Source organism: Artibeus jamaicensis, unplaced genomic scaffold (genome assembly GCF_021234435.1).
Source record: "Artibeus jamaicensis isolate MK-2021 breed Jamaican fruit bat unplaced genomic scaffold, CSHL_Jam_final scaffold_369, whole genome shotgun sequence".
NCBI lineage: Eukaryota > Metazoa > Chordata > Mammalia > Chiroptera > Phyllostomidae > Artibeus > Artibeus jamaicensis.
In genome coordinates, this window is record NW_026522042.1 from 40,051,839 (window position 1) to 40,070,534 (window position 18,696).

Here is an 18,696-nt window from a genome sequence, read left to right on the forward strand (position 1 = left end):
GCTCCCTGGCGTTACAATTTCAGAGTCCCAGAATTCGTGGCCGTCGGTCGCGCTGTGTGATTGCGGTTGGGAAGCTGAGTGTTTTATGTGGTGGCCTTGGTAAAAAGAAGATATTGGGTCCGTAAAGGACGTGGTAAGAAGAGAATTTTAAGATACCACCGGAAGGGAGAAATAATGGAGTGTGTTTGACAGTTCGTCTCTCCTAAAGTGCGCTTTATTTGTTGGATTGAACCTGTTCAGACTCCGTAGGCATTCGGTCTGAAGTGCTGGTCAAAATGGAAGTGAATCCCCCCAAGCAGGAGCACCTACTGGCCCTGAAAGGTAAACTTTTGCGACCCTGACTCCCTTTAATCTGTTTTCTCCCCTTCTGTTTCTAGTTCTCCAAGCCTTTGCCGTGCAGACTTGTTCTCTGCGATGTAGGCCTCGCCTTTCTTGCATTCTCATTGGTGGGCCTGCTGCTCAGTCCCTTGGCGCCGAGCGGCAGGAAGCATTTTCGATTTTTTGATTTTTTAGGTTTGAGACCTTTTCTCTAGAACGGATTAGATAGATACCTGGTAAATCACTCACTCAGTTATATGGTGCCTCTGCAGTCACCAGGCCCATTTTAGCCGCAGAAGGTGACGTCTCCACCCTACCCGAGGAGAGCTCGGTGAACCAAGGCGACAGCCGATACCTGAAGTGATTTTTCTTTTGTCTCTTGTCTCTTCATGCGGCACTAAGTTACCAGGTTTCCGCCTCATCTGTAAAATTAGCCCTGTATTGTACAAGAGCAGTGTCAAAGATCTAGAAATGCTTAGTACTAACAAATAATTAGGTTTGTTAAAGTCTACTGTAGTTTTCTTCAAAATATTGTGTATATGCGGAAATTCATGTCAACTTTTATTTTCTGTACACAGCAATAAATTTTAGCATGTTTGATAATGAGATCATTATTTAGGAAAATAGAGGGTCGAGAATTTTCTAGAATTCGGATTTGTTTTCTGAAAAACTTTAATTTTAAATGCTTTCAGCTTTATATCATCTGTTTTTCTGTACCACAAATGCACTTTTTATTTCTTGGATGCTCTGCTGTGTGGTTACCAATACCGTCTTGGACTGAGCTGAGAAAATGCTCAGTAGACATTTGAATTCAGTTACATTGCACCTACGCCCTTGCATCCATTTTGAGGGGCCTTCCCTGACCTGGCCTTATGTATGGTATCGGCAACAAACATTCCAGTTGCTCACCAGTCCCACTTGTAACATAAAACTGGTTAACAGGACTGCCCCTGACTGTAGAATTAAGGAAGTGCAATAGTGAGCATTGTACAAACGGACCAGTCAGCTTAGCTTGAGCCCATGAGCTGGACTGAAATGGGTTATTCCTGAAGAAAAGGAACCGTCATGGTCTTTTTCTTTCAACCTCACACAAGTATGTGGGATGGAGTTTAACTCTCAGAAGTTAAGAAACTTACCATGATCACAAGGCTAGTAAGTGATAGAGGCACTATTTCAGCACAAGACCTTCCTCCATCTTCCCAAGACTCCATGCTGTATCCTAATGCAGGAAATAGACATCATTCCGTTATTAACTACTTTAATGGGAATTTAGACTAGTCCTATTTGATGGGAGTTTGGAACAGTTCTGTTAGATGTGGTTTTATACAAATTAGAAGCTGTTAAACACAGTAAAATTTCAGTGATATGGAGGCTAATTGCCATTGGGAATTTTTAGTTTTCCATTCTTTATTTTACAAAGCGAAAGATAACTTGGGAAAGAGTATTTTAGCAGCCTCAAAGGACAAGTGCTTTGACAGTCACTAGTAGTTCCAGCTTTGTTAAAGCTCCTTGGTATTATTCTTCCCCATGGTCCTAGTTAATCAAGATTTTACAGATTTTAATTTTACTGATAGTGGATACTAAATATATCAATTTATGTGGTTGTTTAAGTTCAGTTTCTTAGATATGTAAACTACTGTGGAAATTGCAACTTCAATATCTCTGGAGTACAACACTGAATAAGTTTCAACAATACTGAAAGAATTCAGTGCCATATAATGTGAAAGTATAAGGGAAAAATAAAAGTATTAACTCTTGAAAGAATATACTATCTATATTTAGATCCCTATTAAAAATTAGAGATGTCAAGAATCACGTTGTTTATGAGTTGAAGAATTGTCAAATCTGCTAGTGGACATTAACAGGTGAAATAATCATTATGAGATTAATTCTTTGGACTCGTCAGAATCAGTGCTCAAATGAGTACTGTGACATCATGCCAGGAATTCTCGCCACTATTATCCTGACAATGGGAGAACCCTCATCAAGTAGTTCTTTGATGATTTGGGGGGCAAGAGATTCAACCTCATTTTTTTTTCAGTGCAAGATGTGAAAGACTCTGCATTATGGCTTTTTGGATCTGGTTAGGAAACCTAACTTTTGCAGATCCTGAAAGGCCCATGCTTGAGTCTATGTACTGTATGCTAGAACTTACTATCAGTGCTTAATTTGGAGCAATTTGAGGACTTCTGTATTCTAAGAAGAAAAAAAAAAGTAAGGGTCTAGCCTTCTTGTTTCTCCTCCAAAATGGAATTCAGGAGCCATGGTCTAGATACTGCTTAAGTGCCCCAGTTATGCAGAGGAGACTCTCACATAACCAGTTCCTAGCCTTGTTAAAATGCAAAGTTAACCTATTTTTAATTTTTTGTTGTTTACTACTGAGATGTCTCAAAACTTTAAATATTACCTCATTTTTGTTAGTTATATGAAACTAGTATTTTAAGAATTACAAATTTTTCTGTTTCTTATATATTAAGATTATTATTACCTAATATGTTAATACCATTACTTCCAGTTCCTTTATTATCTGTTGAGCTAAACACTTTGACTACTAGCATTTTTATGCTAGAAGTGATTTTATAGGGCATCTAATCTAGATCCCTTATTTTGGTGAGAGAGAAAAAATTTCCAGTTTTGTGAATTACATTCACATTTACCAATAGCACTTTGGTAAAATAGTATATTGGGAATGGTTTTTGTTTTCTTCCTGCCTATTTGTATGTAGGCTGTCCCTACCATATCTTATTCTTTGCAATACTTCCACTTTAGGTCCTGTTTTCCTCTGATTTGGAAAAAGACAGTCTTGTAATTATAAATTACATTCTAGCTCTGAGGAGCTCAGCTGCGAAATGTTCTCTGCATTATGAGTAACTGGACTACTGCAAAATGACTACAGAAGTAATATTACATTACCGACCGTGTGAGAGTGATCCTACACAACTGCTAAAAAGTGCAGAGAAAGCAATTCAGGACTTTGCTACACGTCCACTATTGAGATTTATTCCTTGGTTTCCACATGATGGCTCCAAACTTCCACTCAAACCTAAAAGATCACCACCTGTGATTTCTGAAGAGGCAGCTGAAGATGTGAAACAATACTTGACCAATTTAGAACATGATGTTAAATCACAGAGTTATGATTGCACAGTAGCTCTATTGGAGTTCCAGCCTAATTTGAAAGAAAAGAAGCACTTAATCCACTCACATACACTGAATGAACATCCTGCTTTCAATGGAAATCTGGATAAACAGTCAGAAAAAGGAAAACGGCACAAGAAGAGGTCTTGGAGTGTTTCACTTCCCAGCAGAAGTTGTACTGAAAATATTTTTCCTTTGTCTAAAAAATTGCAAGATAGTTTAAAGGCACTAAATTTACACTCACTTCATAGAGCAAGATGGACAGTAGAACACACTATTTGTAACAACCAAACTCTGGAAGACATTTGGGTAAAACTCAATCAAATTATCAGGAACAATGAACTTCCGTCTTGTAATGCTACCATTCAGAGACACGTGGGCCAAATATGGGTGTTCTGTGATATAATGTACTGTGAATATGTGGGAAATATCCTTAAAGGACGATTAGCTCTTACTGGAAAAATAAATTTACTTGTCCATAAATATGGTGTTATTTTTAGTATGTAAGGAATTCCACTGATTGTCAAAAAGAATATTCTGAATGAACAGAATATACTGAAATAGTGACATGAATAAAATTTTTACTTTTTAAAAAATTTTAATGACTTAATTTTTTAAATTTGAACCATTGCTAGTGTAGTCTATTTATTCTTAACATTGTGAAAAATAATTGTGTAGTAATATGTGTTCAGGTTGTGTACCAGAAATAAATATCAGGTAAATTTATCAGTTTGACTTTTTATTTTATTTTATTGATTATGCCATTGCAGTTGTTCTATTCCCCCCTTCATTCCCCTCCACCCTGCACCTCCCCACCCCGACCATTCCCCCCCTTTAGTTTATGACGCGTCTCAAGTTCTTTATATTCTATATTTCCCATACTACTCTTGCCCCCCCCATCTATTTCCTACCTACCGTCTATGCTACTTATTTTCTGTACCTTCTCCCCCCTTCTCCTCCTCCCACTCCCCTGTTGCTAACCCTCCCTGAGATCTTCATTTCTATGTTTCCGCTCCTGATTTAGCTGTCCTCTTAGTTTGCTTTTGTTTTAGGTGTGGTTGTTAATAACTGTGAGTTTGCTGTCCTTTCACTGTTCATATTTTTTATCTTCTATTTCTTAGATAAGTCCCTTTAACATTTCATATAATAAGGGCTTGGTGATGATGAACTCCTTGAATTTGATCTTATCTGAGAAGCACTTTGTCTGCCCTTCCATTCTAAATGAAAATTTTGCTGGATAGAGTAATCTTGGTTGTAGGTCTTTGGATTTCATGACTTGGAATACCTCTTTCCAGTCCCTTCTTGCCCGTAAGGTCTCTTTTGAGAAATCTGACAGTCTGATGGGAAGTCCTTTGTAGGTGACTGTCCCCTTATCTCTTGCTGCTTCTAGGATTCTCTCCTTCTTTTTAATCTTGGCTAATGTAATTCTGATGTGCCTTGGTGTGCTCCTTCTTGGGTCCAACTTCTTTGGGACTCTCTGGGCTTCCTGGACTTCCTGGAAGTCTATTTCCTTTGCCAGATTGGGGAAATTCTCCTTTATTATTTGTTCAAATAAGTTTTCCACTGGTAGCTGTTCCTCTTCCCCTTCTGGTACCCCTATAATTTGGACGTTGGAGCATTTAAAGATGTCCTGGAGGTTCCTAAGTCCTCATTTTTTTGAATCTTGTTTCTTCATATTTTCCTGTTTGGCCATTTTTTTCTTCCTTCTGGTTCACTCCCTTGGTTTGAGTCCCAGTTTCCTTTCATCGCTATTGGTTTCCTGTGCAATTCCCTTCATTTCAATTAGTTTCGCCTTCATGTGTTTCTCTAATTTGTGACTAAAATCAACCAGTTCTGTGAGCATCCTGATCACCAGTGTTTTGAACTGTGCATCTGAAAGTTTGGCTATTTCTTGGTTGCCTAGAGTTATGGGCTCTGGGGCTTTGAGATCTTCTTGAGCCATTTTTGGTCTGTTCTCACCCGTTAAGTGTGTGGAGAGGAGCTTGAAGTGTTCACCAGCGCGGGGCTGCGCAGCGTGGGGATGTATGTGGGGGCGGGGTCAAAGCAGGGAAATGGCGGCCCCCCTCTGCTGCCTCTGGCTGCTGGGGCCTGCTCCCTCCCTGGTCTATCTGCACGCGAGTGCGCAACCACAGTCAACCCGACCGCCCTGCGCCCTCGCTGGGCCCACTGTTCGCTCACTGGGTTGCTCACTGGGTCCACCTGTTGCAACCCCACGCCTGGGATCCATGTGCCTGAGTCTGTCAGACCGAGTTTTCCTGTGCAACCCTGCTTCGCCAGCTGCTGGCTTCCCCCCTCTTACCAGTCAGGCTGAAGAATTAGTTGTTATCAGACTTTCGAAAAGTTCAATTTTCTGTGTTCTGGCTGTGTTTTCTGTTGCTAATATTTTGTTGTCTCTAAACTTGGTTGTGTGAGAAAGCACGGCATCTCCACCTGTGCCTCCATCTTGACGGAAGTCTCGGTTTGACATTTAAGTCAGGAACTTTCTGTGTTCTACTTTTAATAGCCATCTTTTAAGTGAATTGTGATAAATTATTTATGCTGAATTTAGAGGCAAAATATTCTATTCCTTTGTTCTATTTTTCAGTGGCTGAATTGGATATTCCTATGAATTACAGTAAATAATTTGGATTTGGATGAATCTTTAAAATCTATAGTATTTTTTCTTTACTTGTCTAAAGTGTAGTAATTTTTTAAAAATAAAACTATTGGATTGGCCAAAAAGTTCATCTTTTTCTGTAAGATGGTTACAGTAATGCTAGTCTTTAACTTAGTTTGGAACAATTTTGTTAGATTGTATTGTGACAGCTGTCATATCAGTAAGTTCTGTGCATTTTAAAAAATCTTACCAAAATCACAGAATTTTTGTGTAGCCATTTTAATATTGAAGATGGAAGAAAATACACAAAGTTTTTGGCACATTATGTTTATTGTTTCAAGAAAGGTAAAAACGCAACCAAAATGGAAAAAATGATTTGTGCAATATATGGAGAAGGTGCTGTGACTGATTGAAAGTGTCAAAAGTGGTTTGTGAAGTTTTGTGCTGGAGATTTCTCATTGGACAATGAACGCTCCATGGTTGAGTAGACCAGTTAAAGTTGACAGTGATGAAATCCAGACATTAATTGAGAACAGTCAACATTCTACCACACAGGATCTAGCTGACATACTCAAAATATCCAAATCTGTAACATTATTGGTGAAAAGTAAAGAATGTGTCTTTTATTTTACAGAAACTATATGGATTTTTTTTTCAATCCAATAAAACCCGTTCTAGTGGGGCTGCTATTCAAGTAACACACATGTAGTTCAAGTTTGGAAATCAGCACAAATCCAGCTGATGTTTCTAAAGATACATAAGGCAGTAATTAATGTATTATTTTTTTTAAAGGTGAAAAATGTATAATTTGACTGTGATCATATATCCTTAAGGCTATATAGCCTGTTTTGAAATGAAATATCAAATGTGATAAGAAATAAAGTTTTCTTTATTCTAATACAAGTAATTCAATCTTAATGACCATTAATACTAGTTATTAGTAGACTGGTTCTTGGAGTCATTGTTGGTTCCCTATAACCAAGGTGTTATAAGTTGGGTTTACACATCATCTCATAAAAATAACCAAAGTGATTATAGAATGAGTTTTATAAAAGCATGTATTTAATTTAAAAATTTAAATGCTTTCTATGAGCTAGGTACTACAATGTTGTAGGAGAGGAGACAAACAGGAACCCTGCCCTCACAGAGCTTACTTGGAGTTAAAAGTAGTAAAACCAAATCCCTGTAAAGTGTTAGTAAGACTGTACTCATTAGCAAGGCAGAGATATGTTTGCCTTGTGTCGTAGTGCCTGGCATGGTGGGGGCTCCATGATGCATGGTAAATGTGCCCTTTGGAGGGATTCTTCACAGGCTGATGTTGCTTAAAATCTGAGGAGTCTACTAATTTTTAACTGAAGAAAATCTTTTCCAATTGGGTTTAACTCTATCCAAACATTGTTTTAACTATTTTTAGTACCACTTTATTGTCACAAGACTGCTATTTAGAAAATAATTATCATGCGCATGAATGCTTCTGAAAGCTTTAAATGAAAAATCAGCTGGTGTAGAGGGAGTTTCCAAGGTAACTTAAGCAGTGACTTCTTTCGTTCATTAATCTTACTTTTCAACCTAAGACTGCTGGAGAAAGATGAAGTTACTCAGTATTGCCAGGAAGCTTGTGAATAATAGTTAATTAGGCAAAAAGTAAATGATGAATTTGATTTTTATTATTCAGGTCTTATTTACTGTAAGGTTGCTAATCAAGGGTTAAAAATAAGGTACTCTTAAGACTTAGACACAGTACTATTTTTCTATGATAGTTTTATTACTTTAAAATGATTGTACACAGAGCTGAAAATACAAGGTACAGTCAGGGACTATTTTTAATCCAAGAATTACGCATTAAAAAGAGCTTCCCTGTCTTCATACCTGGCAGATTTAAATTTTTCTAATTTACTCTTGCTTTCTAACCCTTTGAGAAACAATGAAAAGGTAATTCAGAACTGGGAAACTGAAGGTTAAGTTTTATTGTAGATATTGCCATGATCTTAAAAGGGGAGATTCATTTCTCTTCTACCTAGGTAGTACTTAAGGAAATAATCAAGGAATTTGGAATGCATGGCTACTTTGAGTATTTAGAACCTTAGGACTCATGATTCTATCTCAAGCTAATAGTAGGGCTTAGCAGTATTTCTGCATTCCACTGTTAACATAGACTTGGAAATAGAGGAAACAAAGACGTGTACAGGAGGTGTATCTGTCAGGGCATTTGGTAAAATGCCATCAGTGATAACTCCAGGGAAGTGGCAGTAGCACCGTAATTCTGTTTTTCCCTGATGATCTATCTACCTTCAAATAAATGTTAAGTCATATTAAAAGAAAAAAGATGAGGTGGGCATCTTATGAACTTAACTTCATTTGCCACCTTATCAAATAACTTAGAGACCACTTTTTGAAAAATTCCAAGATGAACTACTGCATAATGATTCAATTTGACTTAATTTGCTCAAAATGCTCAATATTAATTCAAAATTCACAAACTTGTATACCCTCAGGGACTAGATAGGTAAGACTGTAGAATGTGGTAAAGGGGGCTCTGAACCTAAAGAAAATTTTACTTAATTTCTGTTTTTAATGTAGTGGTAAAGCAAAATTTATATGCAAGTTAGACTAGGCCCAGCTTATCCCATTGTAACCTCAGGCCTATCTTTAATTTAATAAAGACTTTAAAAAGCTTTTTATATAATCTTTAGATGAAACTTGAATTTCATAAGTAAATGAAACGTCTTTTGTGAGTTCCACTGAAAATATTTCTACACGTGGCATTATGTGAATATTTGACACTCAAGTAAAAATCATTGTTTTTTGCCTCTAATTTTTTGGCCTAAAACCTACTTTAACATTCTAGGCTGGATACAGAATTACAGTTAGCAACCAGTGCTTTATTACAGTTCCTAATCCTTGCTTTGGTTGGCATTAGCTCTTTTCCAACTAAAATGTATAATTTTTGAGGTCCATTATTTACTGTAAGGCAGTGAACACTGTTTTAAATGTGTATTTGATGTAGGCATACTTTGGATTGTCTTTCAAGGAATGAGATAGTTTCGTGTTAACAACTTGGTTTTCTCATTTTTTATTTAATAATGCAAATATAGCCCTGGTTGGTTTAGCTCAGTAGATTGAGCACAGGCTGCGAACCAAAGGGTCACCAGTTTGATTCCCAGTCAGGGCACATGCCTGGGTTGTGGGCCAGGTCCCCATTGGTGCCATGTGAGAGGCAACCACACAATGATGTTTCTTTCTTTCTCCCTCCCTTCTCCTCTCTCTAAAAATAAATAAAATCTTTTTTTTAAAAAAAGGATGCAAATATGACAAATTTTGCTTTACTGTAATTTGAGTTCACAAGATAGTATTTCTTACTGGCTGCTACACCCTGTTGATTTTTACCATCTTGAAAAAATGCAGAAAACAGATACTTTTAATGCCGGCTTGGGATCTTTTTATTTTTTTAATAATTTAAAAATTTTTTCAGTTGCAGTTGACATTCAATATTAGTTTCTGGTGTGTACAGCATAATGATTAGACACTTACATAACTTAACGAAGTGGGATCTTTTTATATCTTGAATGAGGAGTTGTTCTTTACCTACTCCCTATTGTCTCTTCCCCCTAGAAAAAGCATATGATCATAAAAAAAACTAAACTTTTCAGGACTTTTGTACATAATGGAAATTTGTGTATGTAGTTGGCTATACATTTGGGTGAACCTGGTGACAATATAAAAAAAGTGTTTCAGGGTTCCGTTGAGAGTATGTTTCCTCTTCATTTCTTAAGATGTGGTTTCTTCTGAAATGAAAATAATTGGGAAGAAACAACACCAATTAGTGTTTGCAGTGAGCTTAGAGTCTTAGACTGTGAAAACAGTCTTCCGTATATTATTTTCAGAGCACCTTCTTATCCCCTTCATAGTGTACATAAGTGTAATTTGTTTTTCCCAGTTAAAAATAAAAGTAGGGTCAGAAACACCTCCTCAACTACATCCCCCACCCCCTCAACCACCACATGTACACACACATTGTTGATCTCTAGCTGGTTAATGCTGTTTGAGATAAGGTCCTACTTTGAATTCCATGGAATGTTTTTTGATGAGGCATGACATTCCAGGTTCATGACCCGTATTTATAATTAGTAATATAGAGAATTACTTTTGAACAGTGAAATCATCTGGGTTCAAATCTAGTTCTGCCACGTATCTGCTATATAATCTTTTATATGCAGATTAACTTCTCCAGGCATATTTTTATCTATAAAAACGGGATAAGGATCATACCAGCCTTGTAGAAGAGTCATGAGAATTAAATGTGTTAATACTTGAGCCCTCGCTAATGTGGCTCATTGGATTGAGGGCCAGCCTGTGAACCAAAAGGTCGCCAGTTTGATTCCCAGTTGGCACATGCCTGGGTTGCCAACCAGCTCCCACAGTTAGGAGCATGTGAGAGGCAACCATACATTGATGTTTCTCTCCCTCTATTTCTCCCTCCCTCCCTTCTCTCTAAAAAAGTAAGTAAAATTTTAAAAAAATAATAAATGTGTTAATACTTGAAAAGTATTTTGCACAATAGCACTACTAATACTTAGTAAATATTAAGTATACCTCTGAAATTTTAAGGTCAACAATTTCAGAAGCCACATTCTTTACTGGTCTCAGTTCAAATTTCATCTTCAAAATAATGCCAGTTACTTGAGGACTTTGGTGAGGTGCTAATTCTTCCATTCAGCAAAGATCTATAGACTATAGTATGTGCCAAAACCTTTATCAAATGAGGTGGCCACAAAACTGAACATGATACATTAGAGTCTAAACTCCATGGAGTTTGGATAGGAGTGCTATGAATAAGTAAATACAGTTCATGGTAAATTCAAGGTGCTATGAGATAAACAGGGAAACCTGTTACTGCTTTTCTGAAAACGGTAACATTTAAATAGATCAGAATGAGAAGAAAGGCACTAAATTTGATATGAATCATGGCTAATTAATTAATGATTAGGTGATAGATTTTTACATATGTGAATGAATACCACTTATATTGTCAATTGACCATTTAGGTTTATAGTCTTTAAAGCTCTTTGGTTTTGATTTGAATGAACAGTTTTAGTAGAGTATAAAGAAATAGTCTTCCATGATTCATATTTCTGAAATATTTTATTTTTGTTTATTTTTGTTATTTTTATGTTGTCAGATGTCAATCTTTAGAAATAATTGAAATATGTATTTTTTAATTAGAATGTCCTATCTTTGCTAGACTAAATTCAATACCTATTTCCATTTTCTATATCAATTTTTGTCTGTTGATCCATAAGCAATTTATTTGATATTTGAAATGAATTTGTGAATTAAATTTTATTTTCTCCAGATAGCTAACCATTTGTAGATAATGTTGATTTTTTGTTTGCTATATCCTAATAATTTTTTAAAACTATCTAGTATATGTTATCTGTATGGTCTTCAATTAATAAATCAATTAGTTGATTGTAGATTTAAATGTTTTAATATATGGTAGATCCAGTTCTTCCTCATTTTTTTCCATTTATTTTCTTATTTTCATTTATTTATTTTTCTAGACAAACTTGAGGCACATTCTGCCATACTGCAAGAACAAATCTAAATTTTGGTTGGAATTATGTAAACCTGTACATTAATTGATATTTTTGTAATTTTTACACAGAATTAATATTATTTAAAGAGCCACTTACTGAACTTCCAGTGGCCAGTAATTATTATCAAGGGATAAAGCTCACAAAAGATCCTTTGGGCATAAAATATTGTTTTATATTTAAAATGGTATATATTTTCCTGTCAAGCTGATTTTTATTAATATTTTGTTGACATTGTTTACACTGAAATCACTTAAAATTTTTTAAAGTCTTGTTCTCCTAATATACCTTAAAGCTTTAAAAATTACTTTATTTTTAGTTTTTCTGTGATAAGATGTATTTATATTTAATTTTTACAATTCATTAGGTTGTAAAAAATGCAAAATTATTCTCTTGCGTATAAAATTCTTTCATATTTTAGCATTTTTAACAAAACATTGCTATATAATAATCTTAAGAAATATCTAATATTATATTTAGATTAGGAAGTATTTGGTTATGTTTTAGTATAAAACTAATGAATACCATATACGCAACTTGAGAGTAATAGTCAAAACGATATTAACATTTTACTTTTTCTTTTCTTTTTATGTCTTAATTCACAGTAATGCGACTGACTAAGCCTACGTTATTCACCAATATTCCAGTAACATGTGAAGAGAAAGACTTACCCGGTATGGCACATGGTGTATTCTACTTGCATGCAGAGAACTAAGTTGGACCTTGATTGCCTCTATTACTTTGTAATAAGCCTCACCTTGCCAGTTTTATGCTCTTTGCTGCATTCTTTGTTCCCTGTTTTTGAACCATGAGAGTGGTGGCCATCTCAGTAACAGGTCTTACTCATAATCTCTAAGTCAAGGTACTATTAAAATTCCATGGCAACAAGAGACTTTTATTTCAGTTTTGATAATACATTATCAAATACAAGTCTCGATACTATAAAAATTACATTTATCTTCAAATGTTCTATCAATGTATGTATTGGCATTACTTTTATTTAAAATTATTGGCACTTTCTATATATAGCATGACCTATATTTTCCTTTGTTTCTAAAATTCATTCTCTGAAACCAGAATTTTTTGACGTGCACTACTTGCATAAAAGATTAGCTATCAGATTTTTAAAATATAACTTTTGTAAAGAGATCACTTTTTTAAAAAGATCTCTTTCCCAGATATTTCTTTATTTAAGTAATCTTATTTACAAGGAAGAGGTTAGAATTTTGTTTTTCTCTTTCGATAGGAGATCTCTTTAACCAGCTCATGAGAGATGATCCTTCAACTGTAAATGGTGCAGAAATTTTAATGTTGGGAGAAATGTTGACTTTACCACAGAATTTTGGGTAAGTATGACATAGTCATATAAACAGAAAAAAATACAATAAAAATTAAATTAAAAAAAACAGAAATGCAGCACTACTTTAAAGCCATTACAAATATAATTTTCAAAAAATAACTATGGGCTGGAAAAATGCTCATGATACATTTAAGTGCTAAAAAAAAGCTTTATCAAAATTATACTAATTAATTCTTATTTTTAAAAAAGCATAAGATATATATGGTTAAGAAAAATATGATATACCAAAATATTAAGAGTGGTTCCTCAGGTGGTAAAATTTTAACTTTCTCCTTTAGATCTTATCATACATAGTCAAGCAAAAGTAAGTTTACAACTGTTTGTATGGAAAATAATAAGATAAGTAATAAGTAATAATAGAGGAATAAACTTTGATTCACATACTCACCAGTGTAAACCTACTTTTGCCCCACCCTGTATTTTTTTAATTTAAATTATTTTATTGTTTTTCCGTTACAGTTGTCGGTATTTTTCCCCCCACCCCCTCCAAAGCCACGTCCCTCCCTTGCTGCTACCCTCCCCACACCCTGTATTTTTTAATGCCCTTGGATTTCTTTTATTTTAACTGATTCGATATAAATGTCTTTCAGAAGCAACTCTTTTATTCAACTTTGCAGTCCTCTCCCAACATACGTTATCAGACTTGTCAACTAATTAGGAACTCTAAACTTTTTTATTCTTCCTCTTGCTCTTAGCTATTTTCTTATGCTAGATGATTATTGGGGTCAATGCCCTTGGTTCGATTCTGTTTCCAAGTGAGAGAATTTGTCACCAAAAGGAATTTATCAAGTTTTTTTGAAAGGTTTACAAAATATGGTCATTGACTAGTATCTTGAAAACTTGGAAATATATTCATGTTAAAAGTATACTTTATAAAATATATATATGAAGTAAAGCCACTAGTCATTATTTTTATTACACTAATAGGAAAATCAAATAAATTGATTAAAAGTATTCTGAGATCAGTTACTTGGGTCTTTTTTAGTTTAAAGTCATACGTTATTTCAAAAATCGCCTTTTTCCATCTTCTTCAGTAACAAATCTTAAGACTCTTAACATGGACCTGATTTCAGTGACTTACTCCTAAGGAGACTGACAGTTTATGCAGTAGTTGTGGGCCGCGATATACAGGGTCTGACATAAATAATGCCCCTTCTTTATTACAAAATCTTTTATTTAAAAAGCATAAGCATATAATTCTATAACATAATATCACACTCAAGCACATGATACAACATTTTAGACGAAATGTTCAAATTAAACTATAAATTATTACACCCGTATCACTACCCTACCAACCACACTTAATTAGGTATTAGTGCTGCTGGACCCTGTATTTCACATTTTATAAATATTATTTCACTTATAAATGGAATCTAATGAACAAAATAAACTAATGAGCAAAATAGAACCAGAGACATATGAGTATGGAATAGATTGACAACTGTAACAGCGGAAGAGGGACGCAGAGACTGATCAGAAGAAGGTGAAGGGGCTCTGGCTGGTGTAGCTCAGTGGATTGAGTACCGGCCTGCGAACCAGAGTATTGTGGTTTGATTCCCAGTCAGGGCACATGCCTGGGTTGCAGGCCAGTTCCCAGCAGGGGACACACGAGAGACAACCATACATTGATATTTCTCTCCCTCTCTCCTTCCCTTCCCCTCTAAAGATAAATAAATAAAATCTTTAAAAAAAAAAGGTGAAGGGATTAGTCAAAGAACATGCATGAATGACCCATGGACATGGACAATGGTATGGGGATTGACTATGGCAGTGGAGGGGTAAGCTGAGTGGAGGGGGGAAATTGGGACAACTGTAATAGCATAAACAATAAAATCCTTTTTAAAAAAAATTAGTACTTTGAATTGCACTAGATAATGAAAGAGTAGCCTAGTGTAAACAAGGAATGTTGAAGCTGTATTTTACCTGATCTTGATCATTTAATAATTTTTTCTCCATTTGTAGTTCTCAGTGGTGCTCACATAGAATATTTGTGATAGACCTTGAATTGGTTTCTAACTAAAATTTTATTTTATTGCACAGGAACATATTTTTGGGAGAGACCTTTTCCAGTTATATCAGTGTTCATAATGATAGCAATCAAGTTGTAAAAGATATATTGGTAAAAGTAAGTGGCATTTTTGTTTGGGATATATATTTTTAAAACAACTTCTACGGTTTTTAATGAAAACTTAATTAAAATGCATGCTTGATACAAGACTTCTTGTCATTAACGACAAACAATAATTGAACACCAACAGGATAGTAAGCCAAGCACAGAATCATTTTTATTATCCTCAGAGGTTGCAAATTCAGTCCCAGATAGGGGCATGTTTGAGAGGCAGCTGATTGATGTTTCTCACTTGCATGGATGTTTCCCTATCTTTTTCCTTGTCTTCCCCTCTTTGTAAAAATAAAATAAAAGGCAGTGGGCAGTCAGTGGAGACTTTTAAGCAGGGGTATTTAGACTGTGTTGGTAGACCTAATTATCTACCAACAAATATTGTATGGGATGCTCTGTAGGAAATAGACCAGTTGGAAGATTTTTGCAGTCATTTAAAAATTAGGAGATAGAGTATGCTAACTCAGTTAAACAACCTGAAATTTATTTACATAGAGAAAGGGCATAAAGAAAGTAAAAATTGCCTTGGCTGGTATGGCTCAGTGGATCGAAGACCAGGCAGCTATTCCCAGTCAGGGCACGTGCCTGGGTTGCAGGCCGGGTTCCCAGTTGGGGACATGGGACAGGCAACCACAAATTGATGTCTCTCTCCCTTTCTTTCTCCCTCCCTTCCCCTTTCTCTATAAATAAATAAAATCTTTTAAAAAGAAAGTAAAAATTTACTGTATGTGAGAAAGAAGGATTCCTTCTTTTAAAGAAGGAATTCCTTTTATAAAATAGGATTCCTTTTATAAAATATAAATTTATACTTTTGATTTTATTTAGTATTAATTTCTATAAGGGTAGTGGTGTTTGTAATAACAACAGGAGCTAATATTGATGGAATAGTGCAATGCCTACCAAGAGTCTTCTTAGTTTCAAATAGATATTTAGGTGATGTACACATAAGCCATTTTTTATGTCATAATCACTTATGATGAAAAAGGTAGCAAAGCATGATATTGGCCTGTAGTTTTCCTTTTCATGTTTTCTTTTATCAAGTTTTAGGTATCAATATTATGATTGCTTAATAAGAGATTGAAAAAATTTCTCTCATTTTCAATGCTTTGGAGAAATACATGGAGCATTTGGACTATCTGGTCCTTAAAGGACTTGTAGAATTCTCCTGTGTAATCATATGAGCTGGTACTGTTTTATGGGGGAGTTACTTGACAGCATTTTTCACTTTTGTCCTAACGAGATTAGTCTGTGTAAGCTATCTCTAATGGTATAAATTTTGTAAAACTTTTGTTCTAGGAAGTGATCCCTTTTATGTAGATTTTCAAATTTATTTGTATAGAGGTCTACAAAGTAGACTCTGAAAATTTCTTCTATTTCAGTGTTATTTTCCCCTGGTCATTTCTTATTTTGCATATTTTTGCTTTTGTTTTCCCTTGATTTAGTTTAGCTAGCTCTTGGTTTGTATGTTGCTCTTTTTAAAAACAATAAAACAGTACTTTATTACTTTAATATTTTTCTGTCCTCTACCTCATTAATTTTTACTTTTAACCCTCTGTGTTTCTGATTATTCTTTTTCCACCTTGTTAGCTGGGGATTTAACTTATTTTTATTTTTGTTGATGAAAGTGAATTTTCTTCAGATTCACTGGTTTAGGTATATCCTACAGATTATGATATGTAGCATTTTCATTATGATTGCTTTTTAAAGAATTTTGTGATTTTTTTTGTATTTCCTCTTCTACTAAAGAGTTAACAGGTTCTTTTCAGATAGAAAGGCCTTCTGTTCTTACTACTAATTTGTAGTTTTAATCAGATGATATTCTCTTATAATATTTCTATTAATAGAACTTACCAATATTTTCTTTGTGACCTAATATTAGTTTTTAATAAATATTCCATGTCTACTTGAGAAGCAGATGTATTTTCTGTTATCAGCTGTAAAGGTGGCTTTGTACTGAGCATATCCATAATATTTACTCTATTGATTGTTTTGTTATTCTTTTATATCTTTTTTGTCAATTTGACCTGTCTTGTACAGAGTGTGGCATATTAACCTTACCAGTGTGTTTCTGTTTATAGCTCCTTCTACTTCTCACACTTTTTGCCTTATAAAGGCTGTACTGTTTGGTTGTATGTGTATTTATACCTGTTATGTTCCATTGTGAATTGTGGTTTTTAGCACTAACATGTCCTTCTTTGGTACATTTAATACTTTTTGGCTTAAATCATAGCTGTGATATCTGTATCACATTCTCTTATTTTTTCCATTTGCCCGATTGCCTTTGTCCATCTCTTTATTTTTAGCCTTGCTGTATCATTTGGTTTTCATTCATGTCTCTTTCATATGACATATAATTGGGCTCTTTTAATAGATGAATTAAGTCCACTCATGTATATTGATATGTTTGATGTGTTTGGTTTCAACTATGTCACATTATTTTATATTTAAATATTAAGTGTATTATGTTATATCTACAAGGTTTTTTCTCGACTCATTTATTTTTTAAAAATCAAAAGAATTTGGGGGGGATTAGGAAGGTTTATATTTTTGTTCTAGTTTTTACCTTTGTATTTTACCTTTGTTTTTACCTTTAGCCTTTTATAATGCTACCCCTTAAATTTTATTAATTAGCTGCTTACTGTAGCGTTTTTAGTGTTTAATAGCATTATTTAACTCATACCTATTGCTTATACCACTTTCCTTTTTCCCTGTCTTGTATCTTTCCATTTTTTATTTGCATATTGGTTGGATGAAGATTTCTCAAGTTTATAGCTTGAGATACACTGTGGATAGTAATTTCTTTTTTTTAAATTTTTTTTTTAGATTTTATTTATCTTTAGAGGGGAGGGGAAGGAGAGAGGGAGAGAACATCAATGTATGGTTGGTCCCTTTTGTGGGTCCCCTGCTGGGAACCAGCCCACAACTCAGGCATGTGCCCTGACAGGGAATCGAACCGCGATCCTCTGGTTCACAGGCCCACACTCAATTCACTGATCTACAACAGCCAGGGCCTGGGTAGTAATTTCTGAGTTCTTGAATATTCATTGTTTTTCAATGCATGGAGGACAGTTTGGCTAGATATAAAAATCCCTTGTTTATATTTTCTTATGTTTTCTGAAAATTCCAAAATCCTTTGTTTTCTGAAAATGCCAAAATCCTTTGTTTACAATCCTTTGTCTGAAAATGCTCCTCATCTGTTACCTGGCTATATGTTGTTTTGGGGAAGACTAATACTAAATTCTCTTGCCTTGTAAGTTATTTGATAACTTTTTTCTAGAGGCCCTGGGGAATTTTTTCAATAGATTTCAGAGTTGGTTTTGGGTGTGCTTTCCCCAATACCAAGTAGACCCTTTTACTTTATAATTGAAGGTCTTTTACTTCCAGAAAGTTTTCATTATCACTTTACAAACTCTGTCTGTAAACTGGTTCTTCTTTGCTTGCTTTTCTTTAGTGCTGCTTCATAAGTTTTCATTCAAATCTGTGTTCCATGGATGCCTTGTAATGTACTATTAATTTCTGATAGTCTTTATTGTTTTGAGTTTAATCTGTATGTTTAATTATTTAAAAA

General features: G+C 34.7%; 2 protein-coding genes across 5 annotated transcripts in view; both read left to right on the top strand.

Moving 5' to 3' along the window:
- Window positions 1-234: 234 nt before the first annotated feature.
- On the top strand, window positions 235-4,004 carry SHLD3 (shieldin complex subunit 3). The gene is made up of 2 exons (XM_037150786.2): window positions 235-321; window positions 3,088-4,004. The coding sequence occupies exon 2, from the start codon at window positions 3,205-3,207 to the stop codon at window positions 3,961-3,963; it is 759 nt and encodes a 252-aa protein (XP_037006681.1). The 5' UTR covers window positions 235-321; window positions 3,088-3,204; the 3' UTR covers window positions 3,964-4,004.
- The window catches only part of TRAPPC13 (trafficking protein particle complex subunit 13), a 36,828-nt gene continuing 18,367 nt past the window's right edge, over window positions 236-18,696 (top strand). For all 4 annotated transcript variants that reach the window (XM_037150779.2, XM_037150780.2, XM_037150781.2 and 1 more), the window contains exons 1-4: window positions 236-321; window positions 12,252-12,320; window positions 12,893-12,992; window positions 15,050-15,134. In XM_037150779.2, coding sequence (XP_037006674.1) covers window positions 276-321; window positions 12,252-12,320; window positions 12,893-12,992; window positions 15,050-15,134 — 300 coding nt within the window. In that variant the 5' untranslated portion in view covers window positions 236-275. The remainder of the gene's footprint in view (window positions 322-12,251; window positions 12,321-12,892; window positions 12,993-15,049; window positions 15,135-18,696) is intronic.